This window comes from Primulina tabacum, chromosome 9, assembly GCF_025594145.1.
Source record: "Primulina tabacum isolate GXHZ01 chromosome 9, ASM2559414v2, whole genome shotgun sequence".
Lineage (NCBI taxonomy): Eukaryota > Viridiplantae > Streptophyta > Magnoliopsida > Lamiales > Gesneriaceae > Primulina > Primulina tabacum.
Window position 1 is genome coordinate 27334729 of NC_134558.1, and position 15991 is coordinate 27350719.

At 35.2% G+C, this 15991-nt stretch overlaps 1 protein-coding gene and 1 long non-coding RNA gene across 6 annotated transcripts; one reads left to right on the forward strand and one right to left on the reverse strand.

The window, feature by feature from the left end:
- Positions 1 to 791: 791 nt before the first annotated feature.
- LOC142555069 (putative 3-beta-hydroxysteroid-Delta(8),Delta(7)-isomerase) lies at positions 792 to 15670 on the reverse strand. Of its 5 annotated transcripts, none has more exons than XM_075665728.1 (6): positions 15514 to 15655; positions 7156 to 7497; positions 5648 to 5803; positions 1983 to 2129; positions 1788 to 1896; positions 792 to 1273 (listed from the first exon to the last, which is right to left on the reverse strand). In XM_075665728.1, the coding sequence occupies exons 3-6, from the start codon at positions 5790 to 5792 to the stop codon at positions 1009 to 1011; spliced, it is 666 nt and encodes a 221-aa protein (XP_075521843.1). In that variant the 5' UTR covers positions 5793 to 5803; positions 7156 to 7497; positions 15514 to 15655; the 3' UTR covers positions 792 to 1008. The 5 variants fall into 5 exon arrangements, with proteins under 5 accessions (XP_075521843.1, XP_075521844.1, XP_075521842.1 ...); XM_075665729.1 differs by having other exon boundaries at positions 7156 to 7501; positions 15514 to 15635; XM_075665727.1 differs by lacking the exon at positions 7156 to 7497 and having other exon boundaries at positions 15514 to 15670.
- On the forward strand, positions 5711 to 6097 carry LOC142555070 (uncharacterized). Its single transcript, XR_012822319.1, has 2 exons — positions 5711 to 5852; positions 5884 to 6097. It is a non-coding gene; the product is annotated as an uncharacterized LOC142555070 (long non-coding RNA).
- Positions 15671 to 15991: the final 321 nt, after the last annotated feature.

Consider the following 15991-nt stretch of genomic DNA (forward strand, 5'->3'; position numbering starts at 1 on the left):
AGAATCAAAATATAATTATAAGAAATAGCGAAGGACTACACTGTATTTTTGATATATAAATTAAAAAATAAATTGAAAAATAAAAGAATAAAAAAGTTACTTCAGTAAGAATTGAACATAGAATCTAAACTTAAAAAAACAATGACTCTATCCACTGAGCTATATATAACTTACATAAAATTTTAAACATTTTATTAATATATATAATTTTTAAAATAGACCATAACACTAAAATTAATTACTCTAAGTGTCTCAAACTTAATAAAATAGTATAGATTAACTCATTTGCAAACTCCTGTCCTACTCAAACACTATTTTTTATTGGATATATGAACGAGTCGACCTGAAGATCTACTCATTAATAAGTAGAAAGTAAATATAACTAGTAAAATTTTAATATAAATAATATTTTGATAACACAAATCATAAAATAGAAAACTATAGAACCAAGGGTTTAAGGTAATAAAGACATCGGATTAATTGGATATGAAAATAATATCAATGGTTTTGTTTTTTTTTAGTAAATTTCATTTTATTATCTTAGAGATTTCATGGCCTAACAATTGATTTTAGGGGAAAACAAACAGAGAAACTTTTTTTTATTGATGCACTATAACAATACCTTTAACTCGATTGGTATTTGATAAAATTGAGCCTTTTGTACTGAGTTCAAAAGCTACCATTAGATGGGCTCCAGTGCAAGCTTGCGTGGTGAGATTCGTGTTTTTGTTTTTGGTCGAGGCACAACTAAGGAGCCGCTTACTCGAGCTCGACTCTATTGCTCATCAGTATAAACTGAAAGACGAGATTTATTGAGATAGTTGGCTGACTAAACATGGAATATAGACATATAGCAAGTACAAAAGAAAAAATCTTTCGAGCAAACATGTTCAAGCAATTCCAAATATATGAAATCTTTTTGGAAATAAACAGTGCTATAAAATTAGCATCAATAAGGTTATTGAGTTCTGGACAGAAGGAGCACACACCAAATTTAGCAGTCAGAACTTAATCGGTTTTCGCCTTTCTCTGTTCTTGAAACTTGACTGCAGCACAAATCTTCTTCCAGCAATGGATGACAATGATGGTAGGTATAATAACCCACCATATGTTAGCCATAATGTAATAAGCAAAATAATAAAATGGACTTGCAGCAAAGTTATCTCCTTCTAATATAGATGTAACAAAATACACTGCAGTTCCGTAAAGCTGCCCCAGACAAATGGCCACTTGGAGTATGTAGTTATATGTTTTCTTTGTAGCTATAGCATACCTGCCAAAATCCAAGAGGGATGGTAATGTAAGAGCCACAATATTTTTGCGCAGATTTTTTCGAGCCATTACAGAGCTGGGAATAGAAATGCGGCACTCGGTTTAAGAGAGTCGAAAGGAAATATATAAAAGGGCCCTCACAAAAAATATCAAGTTGGTTAAATGGTTGAACACAGTGGAAAGGCATGTTCATATTCATCATGAAATCGCTTTCAGTTTTAAACTGTATAACACTCATTCTGTCGACTTTCAATCGTGCCATAGGCAGCCACATGGGATAGCGGGAGCAGCGTCCCAGGAAATTCTATACATCGAAGCTTATGTCTACATATCACGTGGTAACTATTAAGGAAATACACGAATATTATCATGGTAGACAGCTGTAAATCTATCATAACTTGAAGGGATGCAATGGCCCAGATGTAAAAAGGTCTCTTTCCAGTCAAACAACAAATAAGATTAAATTCCAAAGAAAGGGAAAAAAAACACAGATACATTGTTAATTTGATGCATACACTGCAAGGAGACAAGCTGGACCCTCTAAAACAGCTGTGATTCCTTCAACAGCGATAACTCCAGAATCCCGTCCTGCATACCTTGAATCACCTTTGCTGTATTCTTTCCCTGCCAGACGTAAATTGCATGCTTATGGAAATAAACGTAAAATTTAAAAAAAATACCCATGATGAAATAGTAGAACTAGAACTTACAAACTTCAGCAAGGTAATGTGGAGTCGTTTTTTTGTAAAATTCTGGAGAGAAGACAAAATATCCCTCCAGAATAATGTGGGTAAGGCCCGTGAATATCCACCAGCACATAAGCACTCTATTAACTTTTGACTTCTTATGAAACAGCCCTAAACATAAAGAACAATATAAATCCTTTAAAGTTGTCATCCCACAAGTCAGATATCATGACAAGAATAAAAGAGATCACCAAATCTGATTTAAGAAAATAGCCGAAAACCATAGCATACACGCCAGATTGCGAAGCTGGAAATGTTGCCTGGATTACTGGCACGAATTTCATCATTTCAAAATCAAATTTATATTTGGCGTTCACAAAGGATGTGAGAAATCCATATACTCTTACTGGTCATTCCTTCCAACCTGATAAAAAGGGCTCATCCTCAGCTGATTAACTTTTTCTTCAAATCAAAATCTAAGGTAAAGTTTCATTTGCGTTGAGGTGGATTCAATGCTCGAGAATCGATATTCACACACTGAGAAGGGATGTATGCATCCTTGAGACGTGAGGTCTTTCGTATCTAAATTAGATAATGTAGTAGATCCTAAATATGGTTAGGGTCTTTTGCTGGAAAAAGGGCCAAAAGATGAAGAATTTGGTGGCAAGCCAGGGACAAAACAAGAAGGTTGATAAGCTAATTGAGGGTTCATACTGTAAAACTTTCTCTAGATTTATCAATGGTTACAATTTTTTTTCCCAAGAAATACTTTATGCATTTTCTAGGATATTATTAAGGATTTCATCAAAAACTTACATCAGCTTGTCAAACAAAAGCTTAAAGTTCTATTTAAAACAAGAGGTATACATGCATAGCATTTACAATTGGATTTAAAAGAAAAGAGTTCGGTCAATCTATTAAGAAAAAACTACCTGAAGAAAGCGCAAAATTATAATATAAATCCAGATTAAAGTAATTATATTAACCACATATAAATATTTTTTTAGCCCTTGGTGATAATTGCATTTTGATCGCTTTATCTACTCAAAGCAATTCACCTGAAGGGCTCTCCCGAGTAGAACACTAGTGCAAGGTCAGAACTAACATTGAGAGCTGACCATTTTTGGAATATGAGTAGGGCATCTAGGTGGTGGAGACAAACCAAAGGGAGAGCAAAATGAAGGTTGGGTGCTTGTGAGGCGAGGCCACCCAACCTCAAATTTGAATGGAGGAGAGGGATAACTCTGGATCCTCCCTAGTTGAATCAAATAATTATAGATGAACCTAAAAAAATTAATGTACTACATGATAGAAGACAACAATCTCAGTAACTTTAGTTTCCCAATGTTAGAGTATATGCCCTGCAAGCCAAAGGTTGGCTAGGGGATTTATTGACTCAAGAGTAATAAACAATTTTTATTTTAATTTAACTTTTTATAGTTTTATTTTACTTTATCTGTATACTCATGCAATCTGCATATATAAAGTATTTGATTATACTTTAATACAAATGAATCGTAATTCGATCTTCAAACTCATTTGTAAACACTGTATATTCTAAATTCGTTCCTAGTCGATTCAGCAGCCTAAAATAAGGATAAAGGACCGTTTGATCTTGTGACTATCATCTGTGATATTGTGTACTTTGTTTCATAGTAAGGGCATAGAGATGTCAAATCATGCAGATGGGTAATCATACGATGATTGTACCGAACAACCCCCTCCTTTGTACTTTTTAAGTGGTTATCATTCATCGAGAGGAAAAGTCCGTGGTTGTGATTGTACATGATTAGTCTTTACGATCCGGGACAACACTGAGGCTCTACATACTAGGATTGTGCTTTGACTTGTTTACCGACTCCGCGGGGGTCACAAGGTGGTGAGGTTGGGTGCAATTGCGAAATGTGTAGGAGCCAGTGCATTGTAGTCGGGAATTCACCGCTCACCTATGAGTGTGGATATCCTATGTGATCTAACGAAATAATAGAGCATGAAATATCTGGCCAGAGTGTGGGATGTACATTAGGTAAAAAGTTCTCTAGTTGTACATGCGATGACACTATTAATGTTTCATGATTGTATCACATAGCTATTGAATTAACATGCAACCCTTGATGAACCAATGGTTGCAGATTCGATCGGGATATATGAGATGAAGGGACCGTACTGTACGTCAATCATAACCGACTGGTTTTTGCAGGCACTATCAGTAATACCTAGGGAATCATGGGGTGATGCTACTAGACGCTCTTACCATGATTCGATGAGTTTAATCAGAAAAATAATTTCTGACATTCTCGTGATCAAATGTTGATGCATGGAATGGAGCAAACTTAGGGTACGCCCAAATAAAGGAAAATTTCCTGAATCACAAAGAGTGTGAGTCCACGGCTAGCTGAATCTTTGAACCATTAAGGGTCACACAAGCACTGGTTTACTTGTTCTCGTTGAGATAATAAATTCAATGAGTTGAATTTATAAGAAATAAGTTTGATATGATCAATCGATAAACTTATAAATAAATTTTATAAAAGCATATAAAAATTTTGAGAGCATGACTGCTAAAACAGTCAAAGTGAGTGCACTTGCCTTATTTAGACATTGGTGATCTCAAAATTAAAGCGTGCATCATAATAACGAACAAGTTGAAATTGTCACACTGATGATATTTGATCACCGATCGGGATTATGATAAGATTAATGTAATGAGAGCATGGATCATGGGCTTGTATGATTACAAGTCCATCATGCTAATTTATTAAAGTTCAAATGGACTTTATAATTAAATTATATTTTAATCGAGTTAAAATAAAGCCCATTAAGTTTTTATAAAATATGGTATTGATTTATGTAATATGCAAATATTCATGATACCATAATTTTAGTAACTTGCACACAAAGCAAAATAAATTAATGCATGATATCCTTGAAAAGATATATGAATTAAAAGTCGAGACTGGCTATGATTTGGGCATGGATTTTAGAATCTTTAGTTAACTTAATTAATTAGATTAATTAAGTAAATGATAGATTAAAGAAATAATAAGAATTGGTTATTCTTATTGCACAAGCATCATTCGAAACTTTTTGGAATTTCGCAAGAAAAACTTTCAGCTCTCGGAATCCCAATTTTGCAAGAAAAATTCGGATTATAGTATTGAGTCGATTTATTATTCGTGTTCCATCTCTACGCAAAATATCTTCTAATTTTCTAGTGCAAGTTAGAAGAGGAACAAGAAATCCGGTCGTGGACTTGATTCGAAAATTTAAATAAGGAGATTTGAAGAAAGTTTGTAGAGATTTTCAACAAGAGCTATATCCACTAACAACAGAATAGTTGGAGACGAGTGAATTAATTCACTAAAGATATATTATCATGTTTAAGTTTAATTTAAATCATACGAATGTCCAAATATTTTGAATGTCAAAATAAAATTTTAAAACTTTCGTTGTGATTTGGACACGAGAAAGACGATTACCCAATAGTCAACCATACAGGCAAGACTTCGCTACTTCTCAATAATAATTTAGTATTGACAGCATAGGAGCCAGGAGCACCTGCGCTGGGATTTCATTTCATATAGATTGCTAAAGACAAGTTTTTTTTCCCGAAGAAATCATATATCCGTTGACTAAAACAAAGATGTAACAATAAATGAAAGTGTGAAACAATTTGAAGGAGCACTTACCAGACAAAATCCACATGAAGAAAACAACAAGCACAGAAGAGATGCCATATACGGCAAGAATGGTCGATTGTGAAAGGAACCCAGGCACGAATCCGGGCAAATTCAGATCTGTTGGAATATAGGGGTGGTTCACCACATCTGCCATTCCCGTATTTCCTGGTTACGCAGCGTGTTCATCACACAAAAACAATAAGAAAGAATAGTTGTTCAGAAATTGCACACGTAAGCATATCTAGTCTCAAGTTTTTTGGCCTTTTTGGCTCTAAAAAAGGCTAAAACATCATAATCAACACATAGCTATCACTTTTAGCAATAAGATCTAATCAGGAACTATCTCAACTTGTGAATTCAGAATGACAACGTTGGTGTAGAAAACAAAATTTCAGCCAAATTAAACGAAACCAAGTGAATAAACAGAACTGCTACCAAATCAATACACCAAAACCTAACTTCCAATTGTTAAACATTCCCACTACACTAGATTTGCTTTTTCACACAAGAAAACGCATGCTGAAGTAAAGAATCAGCAAATGCCTTAGCAAAATTGTGTTTCGAGCTCCAGATTCGACACCAATCTGAGGAAGAGGAAAGGGAAGCAACATTGGAAGTAGAATGAATACTCACAGATTAAATCTTGAAGATAAATCGAGTCAACGTCAAATGTGTGAGTAATTATTGGATGTATGAATAAGTAGAGAGACTTCCGGCGTTCGATTTGATTAAACCGTGTTTGAATGCTTGAAAGAGATTTGGATTCAAAATAAGAATTGGATTGGAAGGATTTAAAATTTTATCTGGGGTTTGATTTGAAATTTAAAAATAGTATTTAGAAATTTTTTATTGTTTGGTGAAAAAAGATTTGAATTGAATTTGAAAATTAAAATTTTACCAAAGTTTTTTACATAATAATTTTCTAACTCATATTATTCATATTATTAAAAAACCAAAAATTTAAAATTAATATTATCATATATTTTCATTTATATTTTCAGCTATATATTTATGTTATATAAATTACATAAACTTTTATATAAATAATTAACTATTATTAATGAAAACACAATAAATTATTAAAATAAAATAATCGAACATAAAATCTAAATATTCAAATTTAAAGTCAACGAAATAAATTATTTTAAAATTAAATATTCAATCATATCTTAATTTTATAAATAGAAAAACAAATTATTATTAGTAAATAAAAAATTATTCATCTTCCTGACAACTTTGAGAATAGATATTAAGGATCAAGTATGCAAAATATAAAACTAATAAATTCAACATTGAATATAATTAGGGATCACATCCTAATTTTTATTCTACCAAATCAAGTCATTATTAAATCTTAAGATGAATTGTCCATTTTCCATGATAGCCAACAATTGGCGGTCATCATGTGGAAGTCCTAAGAAAAAATCAGTTGTAATTGGATTTGACATCAGAAAATCATTTGCTGCAAAAACGAAATTTTTATCAACTCCATTCCGTTTTTTCAATTCAATGTATACCTCTTGGAAGCGAGGTTTGTTCTGTTCAGCGAGATCCATCACTTTAATAATTTGCGAGAGTGTAGCATTCAAACTATCAAGTCTCACGTTCAGGTCATCAGATTTTGATATTTTTTTTTGCCACACTTAGATATAACAATTGTAGATGATGAACGAAGAATGAAAGTTTGTTGAAAGTTCTCCTCCCTGAAATCATCCAAACTTTCCAAACGTATCTCTTGCTCAACTGTTAATTGGTCGGTCTCTTCTATTCTTGAAAATTCACCACCACTTAATTCTCTTCATTCTCTCGTCCAGCGACGTGTCTTCTCTTTCCTAGTTTTCGCTCCTTTTCCAGCAGCTCTATCTTTTTCAAATAATTCTCGAAGCACAAGAAAAGAAGGAATAGCAGTATTTCGGACAAGTTTAGCATCAAAATATATTTATTCAATACCACAATATTTCGGACAAGTTTAAAATCAGGATATACTTACTCAATTTTCATTAATAGGTTAAGACGTTAATAAGTTAAAAAAATACAAAATAAACAAAACAATAATGCATACATTGATTAATGCATCCCAAACCTCCTCCTGTGCATCAAAATTTTTTGTTATGTTGTTCCAACCAAATCCACTGCCTCTTTAAAAAACTTCTAGAACAATAGTTATTTTTCTTTTCAATGTTTTAAATCGGTTCTGAATTTTATCTTTGTTCACTTTCATAAGAAATTTTGAATTAATAGCTTCAAGTAAAGCATTATATGCTGCATGATTAAAACTCTTGTCCGGTTTTTTACCTTGATTTTTTTGATCTAGTAAAAAATCAAGTAAAAAGCCATCCATTTGTTGTGTCCAGGCTTTGTAATTGACAGTTTCAACATCTTGAGCCTCGCTATTCATTTCCTAACATGTAATAAATACAAAACTGAATTACAAATAAATAAACTATTTAAAATAGTAAAATAGTCAATGACTTCATAAGAAAAAATAATCGAACATAAAATCACAAAACAAACAAATAAAATAAAATAAAACATATTAGATACAAATAAAACCAACTTAACATTATTATTAAAATAATATGACATAAAAAAATATATTCTAATCACCACCATATGTATAATCTTCCCATATGTGTTGCGATATCCTTTTCCTTATTAGATGTTTCAGGCCTACTACCATTCATGTGTACCACGGGAAGAAGTAAAATCTTCATTTCTCACTCCTTCATTTATAAGTTGATCATCAATTGCAGCAATCAATTGTTCATCGGGATCTACTCCCATTAAAAATTTATGCAATATACAACATGCTACTATAATCTCTGAATTGGTCTCCTATATTATACTTAGGCTCAACACCACTAGCTAATTGAAAATCTTTTCTTGAAGACACCAAAGGCTCTTTCAATTGCATTCCTCAAAGATATATGTCTATGATTAAATATTTCTTTTTGTGATTCGGATCACGACTACTATATTCTGTTAGATGATAGAGGAACATGAGCGATAAAGCCATCTCTTAGCATAAATCCAGCATCAACAAGATAAAATTTACCTACAAAAATATTTGTAGATAAAAATATATTGTTATTGTTTATTTTCAACGACTAATATAATTTTGATGAAATACCATTTGGAACTTTCAACTTATCTTCTCTATTAAGCGCATCATCCAAGATACGCCCATCAGCCGTGGAACCTTCCCATCCAGGTAACACATACATAAATATCAAATCGAAGTAATAGGTAGCCAACACATTTTGTGTGGGGAAATCTTTTCTTCCTCTGTACTTTCCAACATGTTCTTTACAAACTTTGACACGGAAATGTGTTCTATCAATTGCACCAATACAATCCTACCATATGTATTAAATTAATATATACATTTTTTATATAGATATGGGCCAAATAATTTAATTAAATGACAAAAAGCTTTATATTTTTGTACCTTTAAATATAGGTAAAATCTAGGATTATGAAGGATTTCAGGCGAGGTTTCCTCTCCATCAGGTTGAATCATTAATTGATCTTCAAGAGATATGATTGCTTTTAATATATTGTTGAAATGTCGAACTGATTGTTTCTCCCGAATGTACAAATATAAATCACATCGAACGATTACTTTCATTTTGTTCTACAATATACAAAATTTTGCAAACTGTTCTTCTATGGTGCTATGTATAGTATCTATTAGGTGTGTTTTTTCTCGTAATATTTTAACGAATTTTTTAAATGCAGTCGGTTCCATATGAAGCACACCACAAATTCTTTCTTGATACATCAACTCTTTCCTAACTTCATCTCTGTTGGGATCTTTTTCTGATATATTGCTAATTATATACATCTTATTTTTATGAAATAACAAATTCAAGTAAGTAATGCAAGATTCTATTGCTACAACCATTTGTGTTTTTGAGCTGATCCGCTGATGTTATCCATCTATTAAATAAGAAAATACTTATATAAAATACGAAAGCTATCGTAGAAAGCCAAAATGTCAATAATACATCATAATTTCTTGGATAAACAAATAATTATTCAATGACATGTAAATATTACTAACTATAGAACTTTCAAGGAATTTTTTTGAAAAAAGTCCATTTTTTATGGGAAACTAAGAAACAAACGTTTTCTTTTCAGTTAAGGATTCAATGGGAAAAGCGTTGGTAGGTCCAGTTTCTCCCATAACTGATGCACACTATCTGAGAGAAAAGGCTTCATTGTCACCGAAAAAAGCTTTGAACATTTCTAAAACTCCCATATCAGTGGATAAACTAGAATGTGGCAAGGCTGCAATTCAACACTATTGTAAGAAAGGAAAAAAGAGGAGCTTGTCCACCAACACAGAAATAAAGGAACTATCTTTGAGCCGAACCAAGTCTTTCCACGGTGAAGATGAGATGCATCAAAGTGATATACTGTGTTGAACCCTCATCTCCGAGAGCCAATTATGGGGCAGAAAAGTCAAATAGTTCAGTTAATTTGAACTTTTTAAATGAACATACCGTCGGCAGGAACAAGAGTTTTCAAATGGGGCCAGTCAAAACATGTAATAAATATGGGCTGGCGGAAATTTCCAATGGCAAAAATTTCGTGGAAAGATTATACGCGTCTTCACACGGTCAAGGGGCTCTATAAATAGAGCTCCCCCTTTCATTTTGAAATCATCCCTTCTTCGAGTTTTCTCTCATCTTATAAGCATTTGAGTGCTTAGTTCTATAATATTTGTGAGGTGTTTTGTTCTCCTATATTAAGAGAGTGTGTGTTCTCTTTGGAAACACAGTGAGTGAGTTGTACACCACAAAATATTATAGTGTAATTCTTTTCATCTTGCCCGTGGTTTTTACCCTAATAATTTTTAGGGGTTTTCCACGTAAATCTCGGTGTCCAGTTTATTCTTTAATTTCGGGTTTTATTATCTCAAATTCCGCACGTGGGACCAACAAGTGGTATCAGAGCCATGGTTTAAAATTTCTTAAAATTCTGAGTATGCTCTGTGGTTGCAGCCTAGACTGATCTTCCACATCAGAAAAGATTTTTTTGAGTTTTTTTATTTAAGGCGGGATTATTTTGTCCAGTCTACTAAAATTGTTGTAGACATAATGGCGGGAAGGTACGAGATAGCAAAGTTCAATGGAAGCAATTTTATACTGTGGAAAATAAAGATACAAGCAGTTTTAAAAAAGGAGAATTGCTTGGCGGCTATTGGAGATAGACCGGTGGAGATTGCGGATGATGGAAAGTGGAACGAGATGAATGATAATGCTTGTTGCCAATTTACACTTGGCTATAGCTGACGAAGTTTTGTCAAGTATCTCTGAGATAAAAACAGCCAAATTTATCTGGGATACTCTGACAAAGATGTACGAGGTCAAGTCCCTACACAACATGATTTTCCTAAAGAGAAGGCTTTATACTCTTCGGATGGCGGAATCCTCATCGATGACCGACCATATCAACACACTAAATACCCTATTTGCCCAACTAACTTCCATGGGGCATAAAATAGGGGAAAATGAACGTGCTGAGCTTCTACTTCAAAGTCTACCAGATTCATATGATCAACTTATCATCAACATTACCAACAATATTCTTATGGGCTTTCTAAGATTCGACGATGTCTTGACTGCGGTTCTCAGAGAAGAAAGCCGGCGCAAGAATAAGGAAGATAGATTGGTAACATCGAAGCAGGCAGAGGCTTTGCCGATGATAAGAGGAAGGTTTATGGAACGTGACTCCAGTGGGAGCCAAAGACGAGGTAGATCAAAGTCGAGAAGTAAGAAGAAAAATATTTACTGCTTTAAATGTGGCGGTAAATGGCACTTCAAGAAAGAGTGTACGAGTATCGATAAAAGCTCTCAAGGAAATGTGGCCAGTACTTCAGGCAGTGGTGAAATATTATTCAGCGAAGCAGCAACTGTTGCAGAAGGCAAACACAAATTTTGTGACACATGGATTATGGATTCAGGAGCGACGTGGCACACTGACGTCTCAGAGAGAATGGTTTGATCATTATGAACCAGTCTCAGGAGGATCTGTATTCATGGGAAATGATCATGCCTTGGAAATCGCTGGGGTCGATACTATCAAAATTAAAATGTTTGATGGCACCATTCGCACCATACAGGAGGTACGACATGTGAAAGGACTGACGAAAAATCTTTTGTCCTTGGGGCAATTGGATGACATCGGGTGCAAAACTCGTATCGAGAACGGGATCATGAAAATTGTGAAGGGCGCGCTTGTGGTTATGAAGGCGGAAAATGTTGCTGCAAATCTGTATGTACTTTTGGGAGAAACACACAAAAAGGCAAAACTAGCTATTGCATCAAATGGTTCAGGAGAAGAATTAACAGTGTTATGGCATAGAAAGCTCGGGCATATGTCAGAACTGGGGGTTGAAAATTCTCTCAGAACGGAAGCTGCTGCCGGGACTTACAAAAGTTTCATTACCCTTTTGTGAGCATTGTGTTACCAGTAAACAACACAGAGTAAAGTTTGGCACTTCTACTGCCAGGAGCAAAAGCATATTGGAGCTGATTCATTCGGATGTTTGTCAAGCACCGGTTGTATCCCTAGGAGGAGCGAGATACTTTGTCTCGTTTATTGATGATTTCTCTAGGAGATGTTGAGTGTATCCAATCAAGAAGAAATCAGATGTTTTCCAAGTCTTCAAAGATTTCAAAGCGCGGGTTGAACTTGATTCAGAAAAGAAAATCAAGTGTCTAAGGACTGACAATGGAGGAGAATATACCAATGATGAATTTGATGCATATTGTCAACATGAGGGCATCAAGAGACAATTCACGACGGCTTACACACCTCAACAGAATGGAGTGGCGGAGCGGATGAACAGAACCTTGTTGGACAGAACAAGAGCTATGTTGAGGACCGCAGGTCTAGAAAAGTCATTTTGGGCGGAAGCAGTCAAAACCGCTTGTTATATTATCAATCGTTCTCCTTCAGTGGCGATAGATCTGAAGACTCCGATGGAGATGTGGACCGGGAAGCCGACATATTATTCTCATTTGCATACATTTGGAAGTCCTGTGTACGTTCTGTACAATGAGCAAGAAAGATCGAAGTTGGATTCGAAATCCAGAAAATGTATCTTCTTGGGTTATGCTGATGGAGTAAAGGGGTTTCGCTTGTGGGATCCTACTGTTCACAAGCTTGTCATCAGCAGGGATGTTATCTTCGAGGAAGATAAAGTAAAGGGAGACAAAGGCACACCGAATTCAGAAACTACTATTTTTCAGGTGGAAAATAATACGGACGAAGGTCAAGTTTCTTGTGAAGCAGTACCAGAGCACGAAGAAAAAGAACATGTTGAGTCTGAAGTTTCCAATGTGAGGCAGTCAACTCGAGATAGAAGACCACCAGGTGGACTTTCAGATTATGTCACTGAAAGCAATATTGCATATTGTCTATTATCAGAGGATGGTGAGCCATCGAGTTTCCACGAGGCTACTCAAAGCTCGGATGTATCCTTATGGATGATAGCAATGCAAGAAGAGTTGGAGACATTAGACAGAAATAAAACTTGGGATCTTGTTACACTACCACGAGGGAGGAAAGCCATTGGAAACAGATGGATCTATAAGATCAAGCGTGATGGCAATAATCAAGTGGAGCGGTATCGTGCTAGATTGATGGTAAAAGGGTATGCTCAGAAAGAAGACATTGACTTCAATGAGATATTTTCTCCTGTGGTTCGACTGACAACAGTCAGAATAGTGTTGACATTGTGTGCGGTAGTTTGACCTACATCTAGAACATCTAGATGTGAAAACGACATTTCTTCATGGAGATCTTGAAGAAGAAATCTATATGCTCCAGCCAGAAGGTTTTGCGGAAATAGGCAAAGAGAACTTGGTTTGCAGGTTGAAAAAATTCTCTGTACGGTCTCAAACAGGCGCCGAGGTGTTGGTACAAGAGATTTGATTCCTATATCATGAGCCTTGGATACAACAGACTGAGTGCAGACCCTTGTACGTATTTCAAGAGGTCTGGTGATGATTATATTATTTTGCTGTTGTATGTGGACGACATGTTGGTAGCAGGCCCCAACAAAGATCAGGTCCAAAGATTGAAGGCACAGTTGGCTAGGGAGTTTGATATGAAGGACTTGGGACTAGCAAACAAGATTCTAGGGATGCAAGTTCACCGAGATAGAAGTAACAGAAAGATTTGGCTTTCACAGAGAAATTATTTAAAGAAAGTCTTGCAACGCTTCAACATGCAAGATAGTAAGCCAATCTCGACCCCTCTTCCTGTTAACTTCAAGTTATCCTCCGAGATGTGTCCTAGCAGTGAAGCAGAGAGGATGGAGATGTCTCGAGTACCGTATGCATCAGCAGTGGGAAGTTTGATGTTCGCTATGATCTGTACAAGACCGGACATTGCTCAAGCAGTGGGAGCAGTTAGTTGGTATATGGCGAATCCTGGAAGAGAGCATTGGAGCACTGTTAAGAGGATCCTTAGATACATTAAGGGTACCTCGAATGCTGCATTATGTTATGGAGGATCGGATTTTACACTCAGGAGCTTTGTCGATTCAGATTATGCAGGTGATCATGATAAGAGGAAATCTACTACTGGTTATGTGTTTACACTTGCAGGGGGAGCAGTAAGCTGGGTTTCAAAACTGCAGACAGTTGTGGCGTTATCTACAACAGAGGCAGAATACATGGCAGCTACTCAAGCTTGCAAGGAAGCAATATGGCTTAAAAGGTTATTGGAGGAGATCGGGCACAAACAAGAAAATGTTTTTTTGTTTTGTGACAGTCAGAGTGCCTTGCACATCGCAAGGAATCCAGCTTTTCATTCCAGTACGAAATACATTGGAGTACAATTTCACTTTGTGCGGGAAGTAGTAGAAGAAGGAAGCGTGGATAAGCAGAAGATCCATACGAAGGATAACATAGCTGATTTTCTGACCAAGCCAGTGAACACTGATAAGTTTGAGTGGTGTAGATCCTCAAGTGGTCTAGCGAAAACGTAAGCAGCAGGAAATGACAAGATTGAAAGGATGTGTGGAGATGTGTTTGATTCTCAATCAAATCTCCAAGTGGGAGAAATGTCGGCAGGAACAAGAGTTTTCTAAATGGGGCCAGTCAAAACATGTAATAAATGTGGGCAGGCGGAAATTTCCAATGGCGGAAATTTCGTGGAAAGATGGAAGACGCGTTTTATACGCGTCTTCACACGGTCAAGGGGCTCTATAAATAGAGCTCCCCCTTTCATTCTGAAATCATCCCTTCTTCGAGTTTTTTCTTATCTTATAAGCATTTGAGTGCTTAGTTCTATAATATTTGTGAGGTGTTTTGTTCTCCTGTATTAAGAGAGTGTGTGTTCTATTTGGAAACACAGTGAGTGAGTTGTACACCACAAAATATTATAGTGGAATTCTTTTCATATTGCCCGTGGTTTTTACCCTAATAATTTTTAGGGGTTTTCCACGTAAATCTCGGTGTCCAGTTTATTCTTTATTTTCGGGTTTTATTATCTCAAATTTCCGCACGTGGGACCAACACATACAGACTCTCAGGTAAAAACATTTAAAGCTAGAATGTAAAATAAACTTGATTGGCGATTGCAATAAAGAATCCAACGAATTACTTCAAACTGACAATTTGGAACAGTCACATTCCGAGAATAAAAAGAGAACTTTTTAAACATGTTCTTCATTAAAAACCCCCATGAAAAAGCACAATACAGACCAATCATAAGTGTTCGGTCACATAAACCAACAAACACAGACTACAAAGTAGTCGGAGCACAGAAAAAGCCCATTGATGACAGGTATATGCAGTTAAACATTTATTGTCAAAACAAATATTGAACATTTACTCAAATAAAAGAGAGAGAGGAACCTTGGTTTAAGGTAAGAGAATGACTCCTGAATGCTGTTGGTGGCTGACGATGTGAGATGAATGTTGTGGTTGCTGAAGAAGGAATGTGAATGGAAGAAAAATGATGAATGACATAAAGAGAAATAGAAAGGATAAAGTTGAGAAAATAAATATTTGAATGAGTTGTATTTGCTTGAAATCCAATTCCTACCAAATCTTCTCAAATCTGAAGAGATTTGAGCCAACAGAATAAAATCATAGCAAATCCCATGGAATTCTTCAAAATTCGATTCTTTTTTTAAATTCCATGAAACCAAATGGTAAAAACTGGATTCACAAATCCAAATCCCATCATATCCCATCAAATCCATGCTTCCAAACATATTGTAAGTGATCAAAATCCTAACACGAGATTAAATATTTATAGAATTTATTCTAATATTTTGGAATATTTACAAGTTAGACATCGGGTAAAAAGTGGAATACATCAGAGTAAGCA